The sequence below is a fragment of the Bos indicus x Bos taurus genome, chromosome 7 (genome assembly GCF_003369695.1).
Source record: "Bos indicus x Bos taurus breed Angus x Brahman F1 hybrid chromosome 7, Bos_hybrid_MaternalHap_v2.0, whole genome shotgun sequence".
Classification (NCBI taxonomy): Eukaryota; Metazoa; Chordata; class Mammalia; order Artiodactyla; family Bovidae; genus Bos; species Bos indicus x Bos taurus.
In genome coordinates this window covers 99,312,512-99,327,159 of record NC_040082.1, presented here as the reverse complement: position 1 = coordinate 99,327,159, position 14,648 = coordinate 99,312,512, and the positions used below count along the sequence as shown (strand labels likewise).

Sequence of the window (14,648 nt, the reverse complement as noted above, 5' to 3'; positions counted from 1 at the left end):
CGAGGATCTCTGGCCATCAAGAGCATCCTTTAAGGAGTGTGAGCCTGGGGAAGGTAAATAAGGTGAAGGCCAGATGGTCTCACTATGCGAGGGTGATGTCCACACAGCCAAGGTCCTGCCTTGAGACTTGACACACAGCAGATATGCAGGAACTGGTAGTGAAATCCAGTCCTATCAACTGGGTATAATGTAAAGCCATGGGCTCAGGCTGACCCAGCTCTGTCCCTCTTGCTGTGTGACTTCAGGGGAGTAGAACAACATCTCTGAGCAAAGGTCTCCTGATATGTCCAATGGAAATTGGGAACATTTATCCATTCAACGTTTATCCATTCATTTATCCGTTCAACAGATGTGTATTGACCACCTACTACATGTTAGGCTCTGTTCTAGGAACTAGGGAGACATTGGTGAACAACAATAACAACAAAAATCCCTACCTTTGGGAGTAGTTGTTGTTGTTCTGACTCTTTGTGACCCCGTGGACTGTGGGACGCCAGGCTTCCCTGTCCTTCTCTATCTCCCAGAGTTTGCTCAAACTCATGTCCATTGAGTTGGTAAATGTAGGGTAAGGGAGTTAGAGAAGACAAGGTTCGGAAAAAGAACGAGACCGGCACTTTACAGGAACAGATCACCTTTAATGAGGCGAGAAGGGGCAGCAGTCAGATTAGTGAGCTGTTGCACTAACCCAAGAAAAGAGTAAGTATATATAGGCATATACGTGGAAAGCTACTGTCTTAAGGGAGCCTGTTCTTCTCCAAGGTTGTTCGGAGTAGTTATCTCTTAAAGGGCTGGGGCAAGGAATTCTGGACATCGGCCAGAGGCTGGACTGGCTGGGAGCTGGGTGTAATCAACCTTAAAGTCCTTTTTTTTTTTTCTTCCTTCGGGTGAGAGAGGTCTTTGTTTTGCTTAGAATGGTGGGGAGGACCTGGAGGGGAGTTTCAGCTCCAGGCTATTTCGAGCCATGTAACTTCCCTTCAGTGATGCCATCCAACCATCTCATCCTCTGCCACCCCCTTCTCTTCCTGCCTTCAACCTTTCCCAGCATGTCAGTAAGTCAGCTCACTGACTTAAGCTGGGAGTCATAAATCAGTGAGTCATCTCTTCGAATCATGTGGCCAAAGTATTGGAGTTTCAGCTTCAGCAACAGTCCTTCCAATGAATATTCAGGGTTGATTTCTTAGGGGACTGATTGGTTTGATCTCCTTGCAGTCCAAGGGACTCTCAAGAGTCTTGGGAGTAGAGATAATGAATAAAATAAATTAATAAGATATCTTGTATCAAGAACAAACTAGTGGTCACCAGCAGGGAGAAGGAAGAGAAGAGGGTCAAGATAGGGATAGGCGATTAAGAAATAGAAACTACTATGAATAAAATAAATAAGCAACAAGTATATATTGTACAGCAACAGGAAATATAGCCAGTATTTTGTCTTTTTTTTTTTTTTTGGCTGCACTGAATCTTTGTTGTTGCTTGAACTTTTCTCTAATGACAGCGAGCAGGGGCTACTCTTCCTTGTGGTTCGCAGGCTTCTCATTGCGGTGACTTCTCTTGTGACGCACAGGCTCTAGGCGCACGGACTTCAGTAGTTGCGGAGCCTGGGCTCAGGAGCGGCAGCTCAAGGGCTCTAGAGCTCAGGCTCAGTAGTGTGGCACACGGGCTTAGTGGCCCCGAGACATGTGGGATCTTACCAGACCAGGGATCGAACCTATGTCCCCGGCATTGGTAGGCGAATTCTTGGCCACTGGACCACCAGGGAAGTTCTGTTATAACTTTAAATGGAGTATAATCTATAAAAATGTTGAGTCACTATGTTGCACACTTGAAGTTAGTATAATATTGTGAACCATCTATACTTCAATAAAAAATATATCTTAGAAATGTTGTTAGATAGGCATAAGCAGAAAAAAGAAGAAAAATAAAGCAGGCAAGAGGAATCGAGTGTGCATAGTGGTGGGGTGCATGGCAATAGTAAGGAAGATCACAGAATATAGATCACACAAAACATGGTCTTGGACCACAACCAAACTACACTAGAAATCACAGAACAAGAACTGGAAAATCCACAAGTAGGTGGAAATTAAATCTCACCCACAGAGTCAAACAGAAAGTCAAAACTTGAAAATATCTTTAATTAAATAAAAGTGAAAACATACCATACAAAAATATGTGGGGTGTAACTAAAGCAGTGCTAAGGGAAAGGTAGGGAATTATACACGTTTAAGGTGTTCCTTCTTAATCAGGGGCGTTCCCTGGCAGTCCAGTGGTTAGGACTCCAACTGCCATGGCCGAAGTTCAATCTCTGGTCAGGGAACAAAGATCCCACAAGGTGCATGGCACAGAAAAAAGGAGAAGAAGAAAGAAGCAGAAGGTGGTGACTGGGTATATCTGAAAGTTGGTAAAAGAGTAGATGTTTTTTCTTTTCTTTTTTTCCTCAAGTAACACTCATAGGAACATCTTTTTTTTTCACCTGCATTTCTAGACATTTCTCTACATGCGTTACAGAATTATCTACATATCCATTCACTAAAGTAAAACTGTTCACAACTGGATGAGCAAGGAACACTCAAAAAAACATGGTTTTTGATTCTTTGTTTTTGGACACACCATATGGCATGTGGGATCTTAGTTCCCTCACCAGGGATCGAACTTGTGCCTCCCGCATTGGAAGTTTGCAGTCTTAACCACTGGTCCACCAGGAAAGTCCCCCCCAAATACATTTTTATACATGAGTTTTTAAATATACTTCTACAAGCAATGGGCTTCCCTGGTGGCTCAGAAGATAAAGAATCCATCTGCAATGCAGGAGACCTGGGTTTGATTCCTGTGACAGGAAGATCCACTGCAGAAGGGAATGGCTACCCACTCCAGTATTCTTGTCTGGAAAATTCCATGGACAGAGGAGCCTGGTGGGCTACAGTCCATGGGGTCTCAAAGAGTCAGGCATGATGAGTGACTTTTTTTTTTCACTGTATTTCTCCATGCAATAAAAAATGGTCAGCACATCATTTACTGATGTAATGCCCTTCTAATCTTGCTGAACAATTAGCACTCTTAGAACCACATTTTTTACGTGTCTATATGTGTATTACAGTATAGCACATCCATGCCTTGAAATAATATCACTTTCATTGAGTAAGCAGTTCTTATTACAAGAAATGTACAAGTATTGAGAACAAGAAAGTTCTCATTACAAGAAAATAAGAAGTGTAGCTATGTGCTGTTATGGATGGATGTTAATTAGACTTTATGCAGTGATCATTTCACAGTATATACATATATCACATCATTATGTTTATACAAAAAACTAATATACTATCATATGTCAATTACATGTGCATGCTCAATCGCTCATTTGTGTTGGGCTCTTTAAGACCCTACGGACTATAGCCCACCAGGCTCCTCTGTCCATGGGATTATCCCAGGCAAGAATACTGGAGTGGGTTGCCATTTCCTTCTATAGGTGAGCTTCCCAAGCCAGGGATCAAATCCCTGTCTCCTGTGTCTCCAGCAATGGCGGGCAGATTCTTCACCACTTCACCACCTGGGAAGCCCATGTCAATTATATCTCAGTTTATAAAGAAGAAGAAGGGAGGAGGGGGAGGAGAAAGAGGAGGAGGAAGTGGTGAGAAGGAGGGGAAGAGAAGCTGATCAGGAAACACCTGACAATTGAAATCCACAGAAGGAGGTGGGGGGAAGGCCCTGTAAATATATGGAGAAAAAGCATTCAAGTCTGTGCAAAGGCCCTGAGGACAGCAAGCTTCTGGTGTCCTGCAGAAACTGGAAGTCTGAGATCCAATGTCTCCCTCTCAGTGAGACTTTATAAAACTCAAGTTGCAAGACTGCCCTTTTCCATACACTCCACTCATTATGTTTTTCCTCAACAGGTATCACCATCTTGTCACACATTAGGTGTCCAATAAGATGACTGTTGAATGAATGAGTGACCGTCCAGCCTACCAAACCCTGACTAAAGTCAGGCCCCTCCGGGCTCACTGATTCCTCCACTACCAGCCAGCCTCCTTCCACGTAGGCGACAGAATTCCAGGGCAGCTCATGCTACAACTGTTGTTGATGTTCAGTCCCTAAGTCGGGTCTGACTCTTTGCAATCCCATGCACTGTAGCACGCCAGGTTCCTCTGTCCCTCCACTGTCTTACGGAGTTTGCTCAAACCCATGCTCATTGAGTCAGTGATGCCATCCAACCATCTCATCCTCCATCGCCCTCTTCTCCTCCTTCCCTCAATCTTTCCCAGCATCAGGGTCTTTTCCACTGAGTTGGCTCTTCTAATCAGGTGGCCTAAGTATTGGAGTTTCAGCTTCAGCATGAGTCCTTCCAATGAATATTCAGGGTTAATTTCCTTTAGGACTGGCTGGTTGGATTTCCTTGCTGTCCAAGTTACCCTCAAGAGTCTTCTCCAGCACCACAGTTCGAAAGCATCAATTTTTCAGCATTCAGCCTTCTTTATTGTCCAATTCTCACATCCATACATGACTACTGGAAAAACAATAGCTTTGACTACACGGATTTTTGTCAACAAAGTGATGTCTCTGCATTAAATACGCTGTCTAGGTTTGTCATAGCTTTTCTTACAAGGAGCAAGTGTCTTTTAATTTTGTGGTTGCAGTCACCATCCACAGTGATTTTGGAGCCCAAGAAAGTAAAATCTGTCACTGTTTCCACTTTTCCCCCGTCTATTTGCCATGAAGTGATGGGGAGCGATGGGACCGGATGCTCTGCCCTTATTTGGCTACAATTACAGGCGCCCATCTGGTCGGTCTTGGGCGTCTCCTCGGTGCCTGGCAGGAAGCGCTTTTCACGCACCCATCAAACTGAGGCGAGGTCTTCCCCAGGGACTGTCTGGGACACGCTGACTTATTTCGCCTCCTCCTCCGGAACTGAATTACCCAGAGCTTCCGAACTCCCATCCAGCGGACCGAGGCGAGGCTCAGACTCCACCCAGAATTTTCTCCCCATTCTTGGCCCCACCTGGGGCCTCTGAGGCCGACCTGCCCACAGTTCTAATACAGCCCTGCCTGGTGCCGAGTGGGCGGGGTGGCTAGCGCCGCCGATGAGGAGGCAGGAGGGGCGGGGAAGCTGTGCGCTCTGATGCAGGGAACACGGGCGAGGAACACCGGAAACTCTCCTCGTCAGATGGCTGGTAGAGAAAAAATAACAGGAAGGCTGTGGGGCACGGGTGACTGAGGCCCGGCCCCTCCCTCACCCCTTAATACCGCAGTCACTCTAATATGATCCCCCCCAGGTCTCCAACTCTGCGTATAGACAAACCGGGCTGAAACATTTGAGTCCTGGGCCTGCAGGACAGAATGGTCCAGAGTCACCGCCCCCCCACCTCCCCCACCGCCTCACTAGGACCTCCTCATTCTCTAGTGAGACGACTGGTCGTGTGAAGTGAAGTCTCTCAGTCGTGTCCGATTCTTTGCGACTCCGTGGACTGTAGCCTACCAGGCTCCCCCGTCCATGGGATTCTCCAGGCAAGAGTACTGGAATGGGTTGCCATTTCCTTCTCCAGGGGATCGTCCCGATTCAGGGATCAAACCCGGGTCTCCCGCATTGCAGGCAGACGCTTTAACCTCTGAGCCACCAGGGAAGCCTAGTGGCTTAGTTAGAGAGTGAGCGCCAAATTAAAATAATAAGAATGATAGAACTTCCCTGGAGGTCCAGTGGTTAAGACTCCGCACTTCCAACGCGGGGAGGCGGGGAGTGCGCTTAGAACAACCAAAAAAAAAATGTTTTAAATAGAAAAAGTTAATAAACACTTTGATAGATAATAGTAGTGAGCGTGTTTGGGGCACATCCTAGATGCCTGACAGGAAACTTTCCACACGGCCATCAAACTGACTCCTCCATACGACCCTGTTCATGTATTCCTGTGTTGGTTTTGACAACTACTTACTAAGCACCTACTGTGTGTCTGTTCCATTCCTGTGTTCCAGGAATATAGCAGTGAACAAATCAGATGAAATTCCCTGCTCCTCAGAGCCGATATTCAAGAGAAGAGAACAACAGGAAACGAGATAAATAAGTCAAATGGATCTCAGGTTAGAGGGTGCTAAGTGCTAACAAGGAAAATAATCATGAAGTGGGGAGGAGCTGTTTAGTAGGGACCCATTTTTCAGGAGAGTAAACTGCATCTTTGAAAGGGAAGTCACTTCCCAAGATCACACAGGGAGAGTGAGCTGGGCATGTGATTTGCCCCTCTGGGTCTCCTTCCTGCTCTGGCCGCTGAATGAGCAGAGAAAGGGAGTCAGAGGAGACACATGGAACCGGACGGCCTGGTACAGCTGTGGAGGCTGTGCACTGCACAACTCCAGGAGTGCCATTCACGAAGACCGGAGTGGGAATGCTGCCCCCTGGCGTCAGGAAGTGCACGGAATCACAAATCTATGCCATGTTCTGGAGACAGGGCACTGGTGGCCCTGGAAAGGAAGTCTCAGTCACCCACTGGACTGTCCTCTATAGCTTGTGTTACTGTACTAGGTTTGTCGGCCTGACACACAGCAAGCCAAGCCTGAAACACCAAGATTTGTAGCAGAGAAAGGGTTTGCTCACAAGGCAGCTAAGCAAGGAGAAGGGGGAGCAAATCTCAAACCCACCTCCCTGAAGGTGAGGGGCTCAGGATATTTATAAGAAACAGCTGAGGCTTGGGGAGCGAGGGAAAAGGGATCTGAGATTTTTTTCATATTTATTTATTTATTTGGTTGCACTTGGTCTTAGTTGAGACCATGTGAATCCTTACTTATGGCATGTGGGATCTAGTTGCTTGACCAGAGATGGAACCCAGGCCCCCTGCATTGGGAGCACAGACTCTTAGCCACTGGACCACCAGGGAAGTCCCTGGAGCCAAAGAATTAAATTAAATTAATCCAAGACAATCTCATCTCAAGATCCTTAATTACATTTGCAAAGGAATGTTTTCCAAATAAGATCACATTCACAGGTTTCCAAGATTAGGGTATGGACATACCTTTTGGGGCACCATGATTCAACCTGCTGAAGGTCGTATTTAAAGCCCCACATAGGACTGAGTGTGCATGGAGATAGACGCCATCCAGCCCCACTCTGATCTTCTTGTTCACCTCTGTGTCCTCAAGGTCTGATGCAGCTGTTCATAAAAGAAAGATGTAGTAGTAATAAGTAACACTTATCTAATGCTTTGCCAAGAACTGGGCTTCCCTCATGGCTCAATGGTAAAGAATCTGCCTGCCAATGCAGGAGACACAGGTTTGATCCCTGGGAGGGGAAGATCCCCTGGAGAAGGAAAGGCAACCCACTCCAGTATTCTTGCCTGGGAAATCCCATGGACAGAGGAGTCTGGCAGGCTACAGTCCGCGGGATTGAAAAAGAGTCGGACACAACTGAGCGACTAAACAACATGCCAAGAACTGCTGTAAGTACTTCACATAATTAACATTCAATGTTGCAACATAAAAATTGATATTTCATCTTACAAAAAAGCTAAATAAACTCAACCAGGCCACACAACTAGCATTCTAATCCAGGACACCTGTTCTCTCAAATAGAGGAAAGCCCCTTGGCCAAGTGGAGGGATCTGGCTTGCGTTAGAGAACCACACATATTACAAACACAAAGTAAACTTACTGAAGGATGCATGATGCTGCTGTCACCTGAGATCTTGCAAAGGAACCTGCATAGAACAACCATAAGTCTAAACATGACATCTATGGGAATTCCCTGATGGTCCAGTAGTTAAGACTCTGTGCTTCCACTGCATGGGACACAGGTTTGATCCCTGGTCAGGGAACTAAGACCCTGCATGCTTCGGTGTGGCCAAAAAACAAAACAAACAAATAAAAAACACATGACGTGTCTTGGTATCAATGTCACTCAGGCCCCAGGAGGGCCCTCCTGGGTGTGAGTGTGGTTCTGCATCTGCCAATGCTGGAAACAGGCTGCTTAGGAATGTGAGGAGGATTTAGGCACTAGACAAGTTTAGGTGTTAAGTTTCTCTGATGGCTCAGTTGGTAGAGAATCTGCCTGCAATGCAAGAGCCGTGGGTTCGATCCCCAGGTCAGGAAGATCCCCTGGCGAAGGAAATGGCAACCCACTCTAGTATTCTTGCCTGGAGAATCCCAGGACCAGAGGCACCTGGTGGGCTACAGTCCATGGGGTCGCAAGAGTCAGATATGATTTAGCAACTAAACCAACAAACCAAGTTTAGGTAAGAGAAAAGACAAATGATTGTGTGTCTCCATGTTCTAAGGCTGCCATAACAGGGTACCACAAAGCAGGTGACTTAAAACAAGAAAAAATTACAGTCTCACAGTTCTGGAGGCTGAAAGTCCAAAACAAGGTGTGAGCAGGGCCGTGCTCACTCCCAAGGCTCTGGGGGAAGAGCCTTCCTGGCGTGGGATCCTTGGTGTCCTAGGCTTGTAGATGCATCACTCCAGCCTCTGCCTCCAGCATCACATGATGTTCTGGGTGTATGTCTGCTTCCACATTTCACTCTCAGGGCTTCCCTGGTGGCTCAGTAGTAAAGAATCCCCGTGTCAAGCAGGAGACGTGGGTTCGATCCCTGGTCCAGGAAGATCCCACATGCTGAGGAACAACTAAGCCCATATGCCACAACTACTGAACCTGTGCTCTAGAGGCTTAGGGCTGCAGCTATTGAAGCCTGTGCCCCCTACAGCCTGTGCTCTGAAACAAGAGAAGCCGCTGCAATGAGAAGTCGGTGCGCCACAACTGCTGCAACTAGAGAAAAAGCCCACAGCAAGGAAGACCCTGCACAGCCAGAAATAAATACACAAAATTACAATTTAAAACATTTCCCTCTTATAAGAAGGGCAACAGTCATTAGATTGGGACCCACCCGAGTCTGCCATGACCACATCTTAACTTGATTACATCTGCAAAACCCTGTTTTCAAGTAAGATCACATTCGCAGCTTCTTGGTGGTTAAGACTTCAACGTGTATTTGACAGGAGGTGGGGGATCAGAGGGTGGAAGATAGTTCAACCCACAGCACCTTGTCAAATGAAATCTAATCTTGCACAGCCAAGTATCATTTCCCAACACTGACAAGCATCCAGTGAAAATTTTTTCTTTTGTGTTCCAATCCTGTGCTGAGATTCCAGAGATAGTAACAAATTAACACATCATTTGCATTTGTTACTGCTGCACATGGAGGCAGGATTTGGCCGAGAAGTATTAAGCAATATATATGTGTGTGTGTATATTGGAGAAGGAAATGGCAACCCACTCCAGTGTTCTTGCCTGGAGAATCCCAGGGACGGGGAAGCCTGGTGGGCTGCCGTCTCTGGGGTCGCACAGAGTCGGACACGACTGAAGCGACTTAGCAGCAGCAGCAGCATATATATATATATATACACAAAAATATATGTGTGTATATTTAAAATACTTTTAATCTGTTAGGTTAACACTTCTATATGTGCTAACCTAACAGATGTGAAATGTAATACCAATTCTTTACAGTGGCAAGTGGAGGAATACTAGAATCACAACTTGCTTCATTTTTACAAAGTATTCAGTAGGATTTATTTAAAAGCTCAGTTTAATAGGAACTTCCCTGATGGTCCAGTGGCTAAGATTCTGTGTTCCCAATGCAGGGGCCCTGGGTTTGTTTCCTGGTCAGGGAACTAGATCCCACATGCTGCAATTAGGACCTGGCACAGCCAAATAAATAAAAGTATTAAAAAAAAAACTCAGTTTATAAATAGTGTATTGATAAATAACTTTTATTTGCTTATTTAAATTAAAATATTTAAGTAATTTTATTTAAACCTTTTATATTCACTAATATCAGCAACTGTGCAAGCGCTTATGAAAACTTTGAATGTTTTAGAATAAAACTTTTTAAAATTATGATATAAAATATATTTTTCCTTCGTACTCTAGCTTCAGTAGACCAGTGGAGCCCAGGGAGGGTGAGAGGAGACCCCAGGCTCCTGTGGTCCACCCTTCCCGAGCCAAGATATATTTTCCGAGGCAGGGAGGCTCCCTCTGGCGGTAGCCAGAGTAGGGGGTACGCGCCTTGCTGTCCTCTCCTGGCCGCTAGGCGGCGTCAGAGTTACATGAACCCCTCTGGAGTCATTCATCTCTATTATCCCTGCGGCGGCGCAAGCAACCCGGAAGCCGTAGCTGGCCTAGGGGGAATGCTTCCGGGTAGGAATTAGGTGACCCCGGCTGCCGCTGGAACCTGCGGTGACAGCAGCCATGGGGGCTCACCTGGCCCGGAGATACCTGGGCGATGCATCGGTGGAGCCCGATCCCCTGCGGATGCCCACTTTCCCGCCCGACTACGGCTTCCCCGAGCGCAAGGAACGCGGTGAGGCCCAGTGCGCAGGAGCGGCCGGCGGGAGTGGGGCACGGGTGCGGGAACCCCTGAAACTCGGAGTCTCCACTGCTGGGCTCGAGCATCGTGCGCTGTGTCTGGGTTCAGCCCTGACTTCGGCCCGGAGAAATTCAGAGGACGTTCGTGACCTTGCCGGAGTGTGGAGGCATTGCAAGCAGAGGGGGCTTGTTGTTTGAACAAAAAGCCTAGGGGGCAAGAGAGCAGAGATGCGGGGCTAATGAGGCGATCGAACCTGGGCTTAGTCCTGGAGTGAGTGGGGAGCCATGGGAGAATTTAACACGGAAGAGATGTGCTCACTGTACCTCTGGGTAGATGTCACTGCTCTTTTTAGGTATGCCCGGGAAAACAGAAGGGGGGTGGCGGGCGAGCGGCGGGGGTACTCAGGTCGCACAAGCTGTCCTGCACTTTGCTTTTTTTAATGAGTTAATATCACAGACATATCGGGCGCCAATCCTGGACCAAGCCAGTTTGGGCACAGAAGACACAGCAGGCACTGACTGAAGAGAACTCACTGTCCTGTAGGGGAGACCGTGGAACCTGGGGGGTCTTCATGATGGTGCCTGGGAGTATCATGGCGGGCTTCCAGGGTGGGGAGCTATAACTGGAAGCTAGACGTGAGGGAGTTGCAAAAGAGCTGACCACACCGAGACTAAGGAGAGGGGCTCTCCCCTTAGTGCTTCGTGCTTCTAAGCTGAGGAGCCATGCGACCTGATTTGTTTTGTCAAAAGGTCACGTTGTTGGCTGCCTGGTGGGCGATGATGACTTGGAGACAGGGAGACCCCTAAGGGAACGTGCGTGGTGCAGAGAAGTTGGGATTTAGGACAACGTTGAAGGGTACACTCCTCTCGATTCCTGGTAGTCCCTTCAGCCCCACCAGAACCTGTAGTCCATCAGTACGCCCACCTCCATGTCAGTCTTTCCCACTGCTCCATACACCCTTCTTTCCCTTGATGTTTTGCAGACACCCAGAGCCACCCCCACTCTGCTCTCTCTGGCTTAACAAGAGCCCTGGTTAAGGCCAGCTCTCCTCCTTGGCTCCTGTCCCTCTGCAGCTGAACATCACGGGAGAAAAACACTCAGCCTCCCTGACGTCTCCTGATTGCTCCCCTACTTGTTCCCTAATGCTACTGGTTTTCTTGTCACATTCCCTGGCCTCTGTTCTCTCTTGCTCCCCCCTCGACCACAGTGTCAGGCCGTCTCTCTCAGACTCCAGCATCTCCTTTCAGCTTGTCACTTGGCATCCTCTTAAGAAAACAGATGCAGGGACTTCTCTGACATGCCAGCAGTTAAGACTCTGCACTTCTAATGCAGGGAACGAAGGTTCAATCCCTGGTTGGGGATCTAAAAATTTTAAGAAAACAGATGCAGCCAAAACTCTCTTGGGCTCCCTTCATCTCTGCTTCCTGCTGGACTCCACCTTCTCTCCCGTTACTCAATCTGCCCCAGCTTCAGCTAAACCTCTGCTCCAGTTGAACTCTGATGCCCTTCATCCCATCCTCTCGCCCACCCAAGCACTGTCCCAACCAGTCTCTCCTCGTTGGACATTGGTTTTCCCATCAGCATGCAAATACACTGTTATTTCTGCTGTTTTTAAAATATTCTCCTGCCCCGCCTCCCCATCCAGCTGTCTCCCCCCACTTCAATGACCGGGCTCTGGTCAGGCTTCCTCCCCACCACCACTCTACTGTATTGCCAAAACCCATTGTCAGATTCTTAGTTTTAACTCCATTACAGCGGCAGCAGACACAGCCCTTCCTGGGGGCTCTCTTCACATGGTTCCAAGACCCAACAACTCCGTCCCAACTCCCTGCCTTGTAAATGCCCAATATAAATCCACACTGCCTTCTGTCTCCACTCACTCTCACCCCTCCCTGGGGGTCTCTGCTCATCCCCTGGTTTCAAAGGGCTTTTGTGAGGGCTGGAGTTTTTGCTTTGTTTTTAATTGGAGGATAATTGCTGTACAGTGTTGGTTTCTGCTGTACAACGTGAATCAGCCATAAGCGTACATATGTCCAGGCTACCCAGGTGGCACTGGTGGTAAAGAACCTGCCTGCCGACGCAGGAGACATGAGAAATGGGTTATTCCCAATCCCTGGGAAGATCCCCTGGAAGAGGGCATGGCAGCCGAATCTGGTGTTTTTGCGTGGAGAATCCCACGGACAGAGGAGTCCTTGGGGTCACAGTCAGGCACAGCTGAGCATGCATGCCCACGTGCAGTATTGAGCATTGCCAAGCATCTTACAGCATTTCTACCTGTTTGTTCAGTGTCTCCCTCCCAGAGCAGGATCCATTCTTGCATAGCATGTTCCCCTGTGGGTCCCCAGCACCTAGCACCCAGTGGGTGCCCCAGAAATTCTGGCTGCTGACCGATTATGCCGAAGCATCTGGTATGAGTGCCAGCACACTGACGTGGAAACCATCCAGGGCTGCAGATGGACACGAGGCCTGGGGCTCAGACAAGTTGAGGGTGGAGGGCCCAAGATGGGGTCTAGGTTACAGATTGGAGACCAAAGCCATGAATTAGAATGAGCAGAGAGATCTTAGCAGGAACCACCAGAAGCCATCGCTTCAGGTTTGGGCATAAAATGTATGGACAGCCATAGAGATGGGAGGAAACCTGGGGAGAATATGGTGGAGATGAGGGCCACGGGAAAAGAATGTTCGAGAAAGAAGCAAGAGGCTGAGGAAGCATGGTGCCCTGGGGTCCCGAGTGGCTCTGGAAAGAACCAGCGTGTGGGCATTGCTGGGGTAGAGTGTGGACGCTGGTGGGTTACAGACTCGGGGCCAGAGTGAGACAGAAACTCGGCTGGGAAGCAGAGGGGAGAGGAGCCAGTGGAAGTGGATTGCAGGTAAGCAGTGGACACTACTGCTTGTAGTGATGCTACTTGTGAGGAGACCTTCTGAGACAACAAAGATGCTGGTGTAAGCTGGGAGAGTGGTTCCCTTGATGCAGGAAGGCTGGTCCTGAGCGCCCCCTGCCAGAGGGCGCAGCTCAGGATCACCCGCACAGCGGGCACAGGCAGGGGTGTGCGCCTACTGTTTCTTAGGGCCCAAACCAGCCCCAGTTGAATGAAGGTTTATTTCATCCAGGTCAGGTTTTCCGGGTGGGTGGGGCAGCAGGACCTGAGGGTTATTAGTTCAGCTCTCCAAGAGGCGGGCACTTCAGCACTTTACATGTAGTTGCTCAGCTCACTTCGGAGCCAAGTCTATGCAGTAGGGGAAGAAGCTGAGGCTCTGAGAAGTTACAGCTCCAACAAGGGCGGAGCTGGGATTCAAGTCCCACAGGCAGCCTGCCCGCCACCCTCCCCACACACACCGGGTTGTGCCCAGCAGAGGGGAGTGCAGGCTTTGCTGGTAGGACTGTCTGCAGAGTGACCCTGGGGGTGGAGCGGCAAGAATCTCGTGTGGGTGTTGAGGGCAGGAGAGGGACTCTGCCCTTGTTGCTTTTGTGTACATCAGAAGGATCCTCCCACCCTGGCTGAGCCTCCCTGGTTCCCCCTCCACCCGCAGAGATGGTGGCCACTCAGCAGGAGATGAACGACGCCCAGCTGGTGCTCCAGCAACGCGACTACTGCGCCCACTACCTCATCCGGTTTCTCAAGTGCAAGCGTGACAGCTTCCCCAACTTCCTGGCCTGCAAGCACGAGCGGCACGACTGGGACTACTGCGAGCACCTCGAGTGAGCCCCAGCCCGCCCCACACCCCCACCCGGCGGGGCCCTGGGCCCACGACTCCGGAGGCAGAGGACCATGAGCTCACACTGAGTTTCTAGCCATGCCCCCCTTAGTAGAAAGAGGAGGCCGAGGGGGCTGTTGGGTGGGCGGGCCTGGAGGAGTGGCCCAGCCCGGTTCCAGGTGGGAGACCAGTCCTTGCTCTTGGCTCAGTGGTGTCAAGGTGGGGGGTGAACCCCAGACCTAAACCGCAGGCACATGGGTCTTCCCTACTTGGGGAGAGTACCCCCCCCCCCCCAGGCCCATCAGCTCCCGGACCACAGGACGGTTGTGTCCTGACATCCCTCCTTGTGCTGTGCCTGCAGCTATGTGAAGCGCATGAAGGAGTTTGAGCGCGAGCGGCGGCTGCTCCAGCGGAAGAAGAGACGGGAGCAGAGGGAGGCGGACATGGCCAAAGGCCTGGGGCCCGGCGAGGTGGCCCCCGAGGTGGCCCTGTAGCGAACCTGCCCACCACTCTGTGGACCAGTCAAGAAATAAAAGCCTCCAGGCCCCTCGGCCCAAGTTCCGCCTGCCTGTGGTGTGCTGGTCCCTGAACCAACCCCCCAAAGAAACACGGCCGAGTCCG

The 14,648-nt window shown here is 49.4% G+C and overlaps 1 protein-coding gene across 1 annotated transcript; it reads left to right on the top strand.

Moving 5' to 3' along the window:
• The first annotated feature begins 10,127 nt into the window (after window positions 1-10,127).
• NDUFB7 (NADH:ubiquinone oxidoreductase subunit B7) lies at window positions 10,128-14,588 on the top strand. The gene is made up of 3 exons (XM_027548017.1): window positions 10,128-10,325; window positions 13,863-14,031; window positions 14,389-14,588. The coding sequence occupies exons 1-3, from the start codon at window positions 10,214-10,216 to the stop codon at window positions 14,519-14,521; spliced, it is 414 nt and encodes a 137-aa protein (XP_027403818.1). The 5' UTR covers window positions 10,128-10,213; the 3' UTR covers window positions 14,522-14,588.
• Window positions 14,589-14,648: the final 60 nt, after the last annotated feature.

What these genes read in the sequence shown, in the direction of transcription:
- NDUFB7 (XM_027548017.1), top strand. Translation starts at nt 10,214, where the DNA reads ATGGGGGCTCACCTGGCCCGGAGATACCTGGGCGATGCATCGGTGGAG. An exon ending in CCCCGAGCGCAAGGAACGCG is followed by an intron (nt 10,326 to 13,862) that starts GTGAGGCCCAGT and finishes CTCCACCCGCAG; the next exon opens with AGATGGTGGCCACTCAGCAG. An exon ending in GACTACTGCGAGCACCTCGA is followed by an intron (nt 14,032 to 14,388) that starts GTGAGCCCCAGC and finishes CTGTGCCTGCAG; the next exon opens with CTATGTGAAGCGCATGAAGG.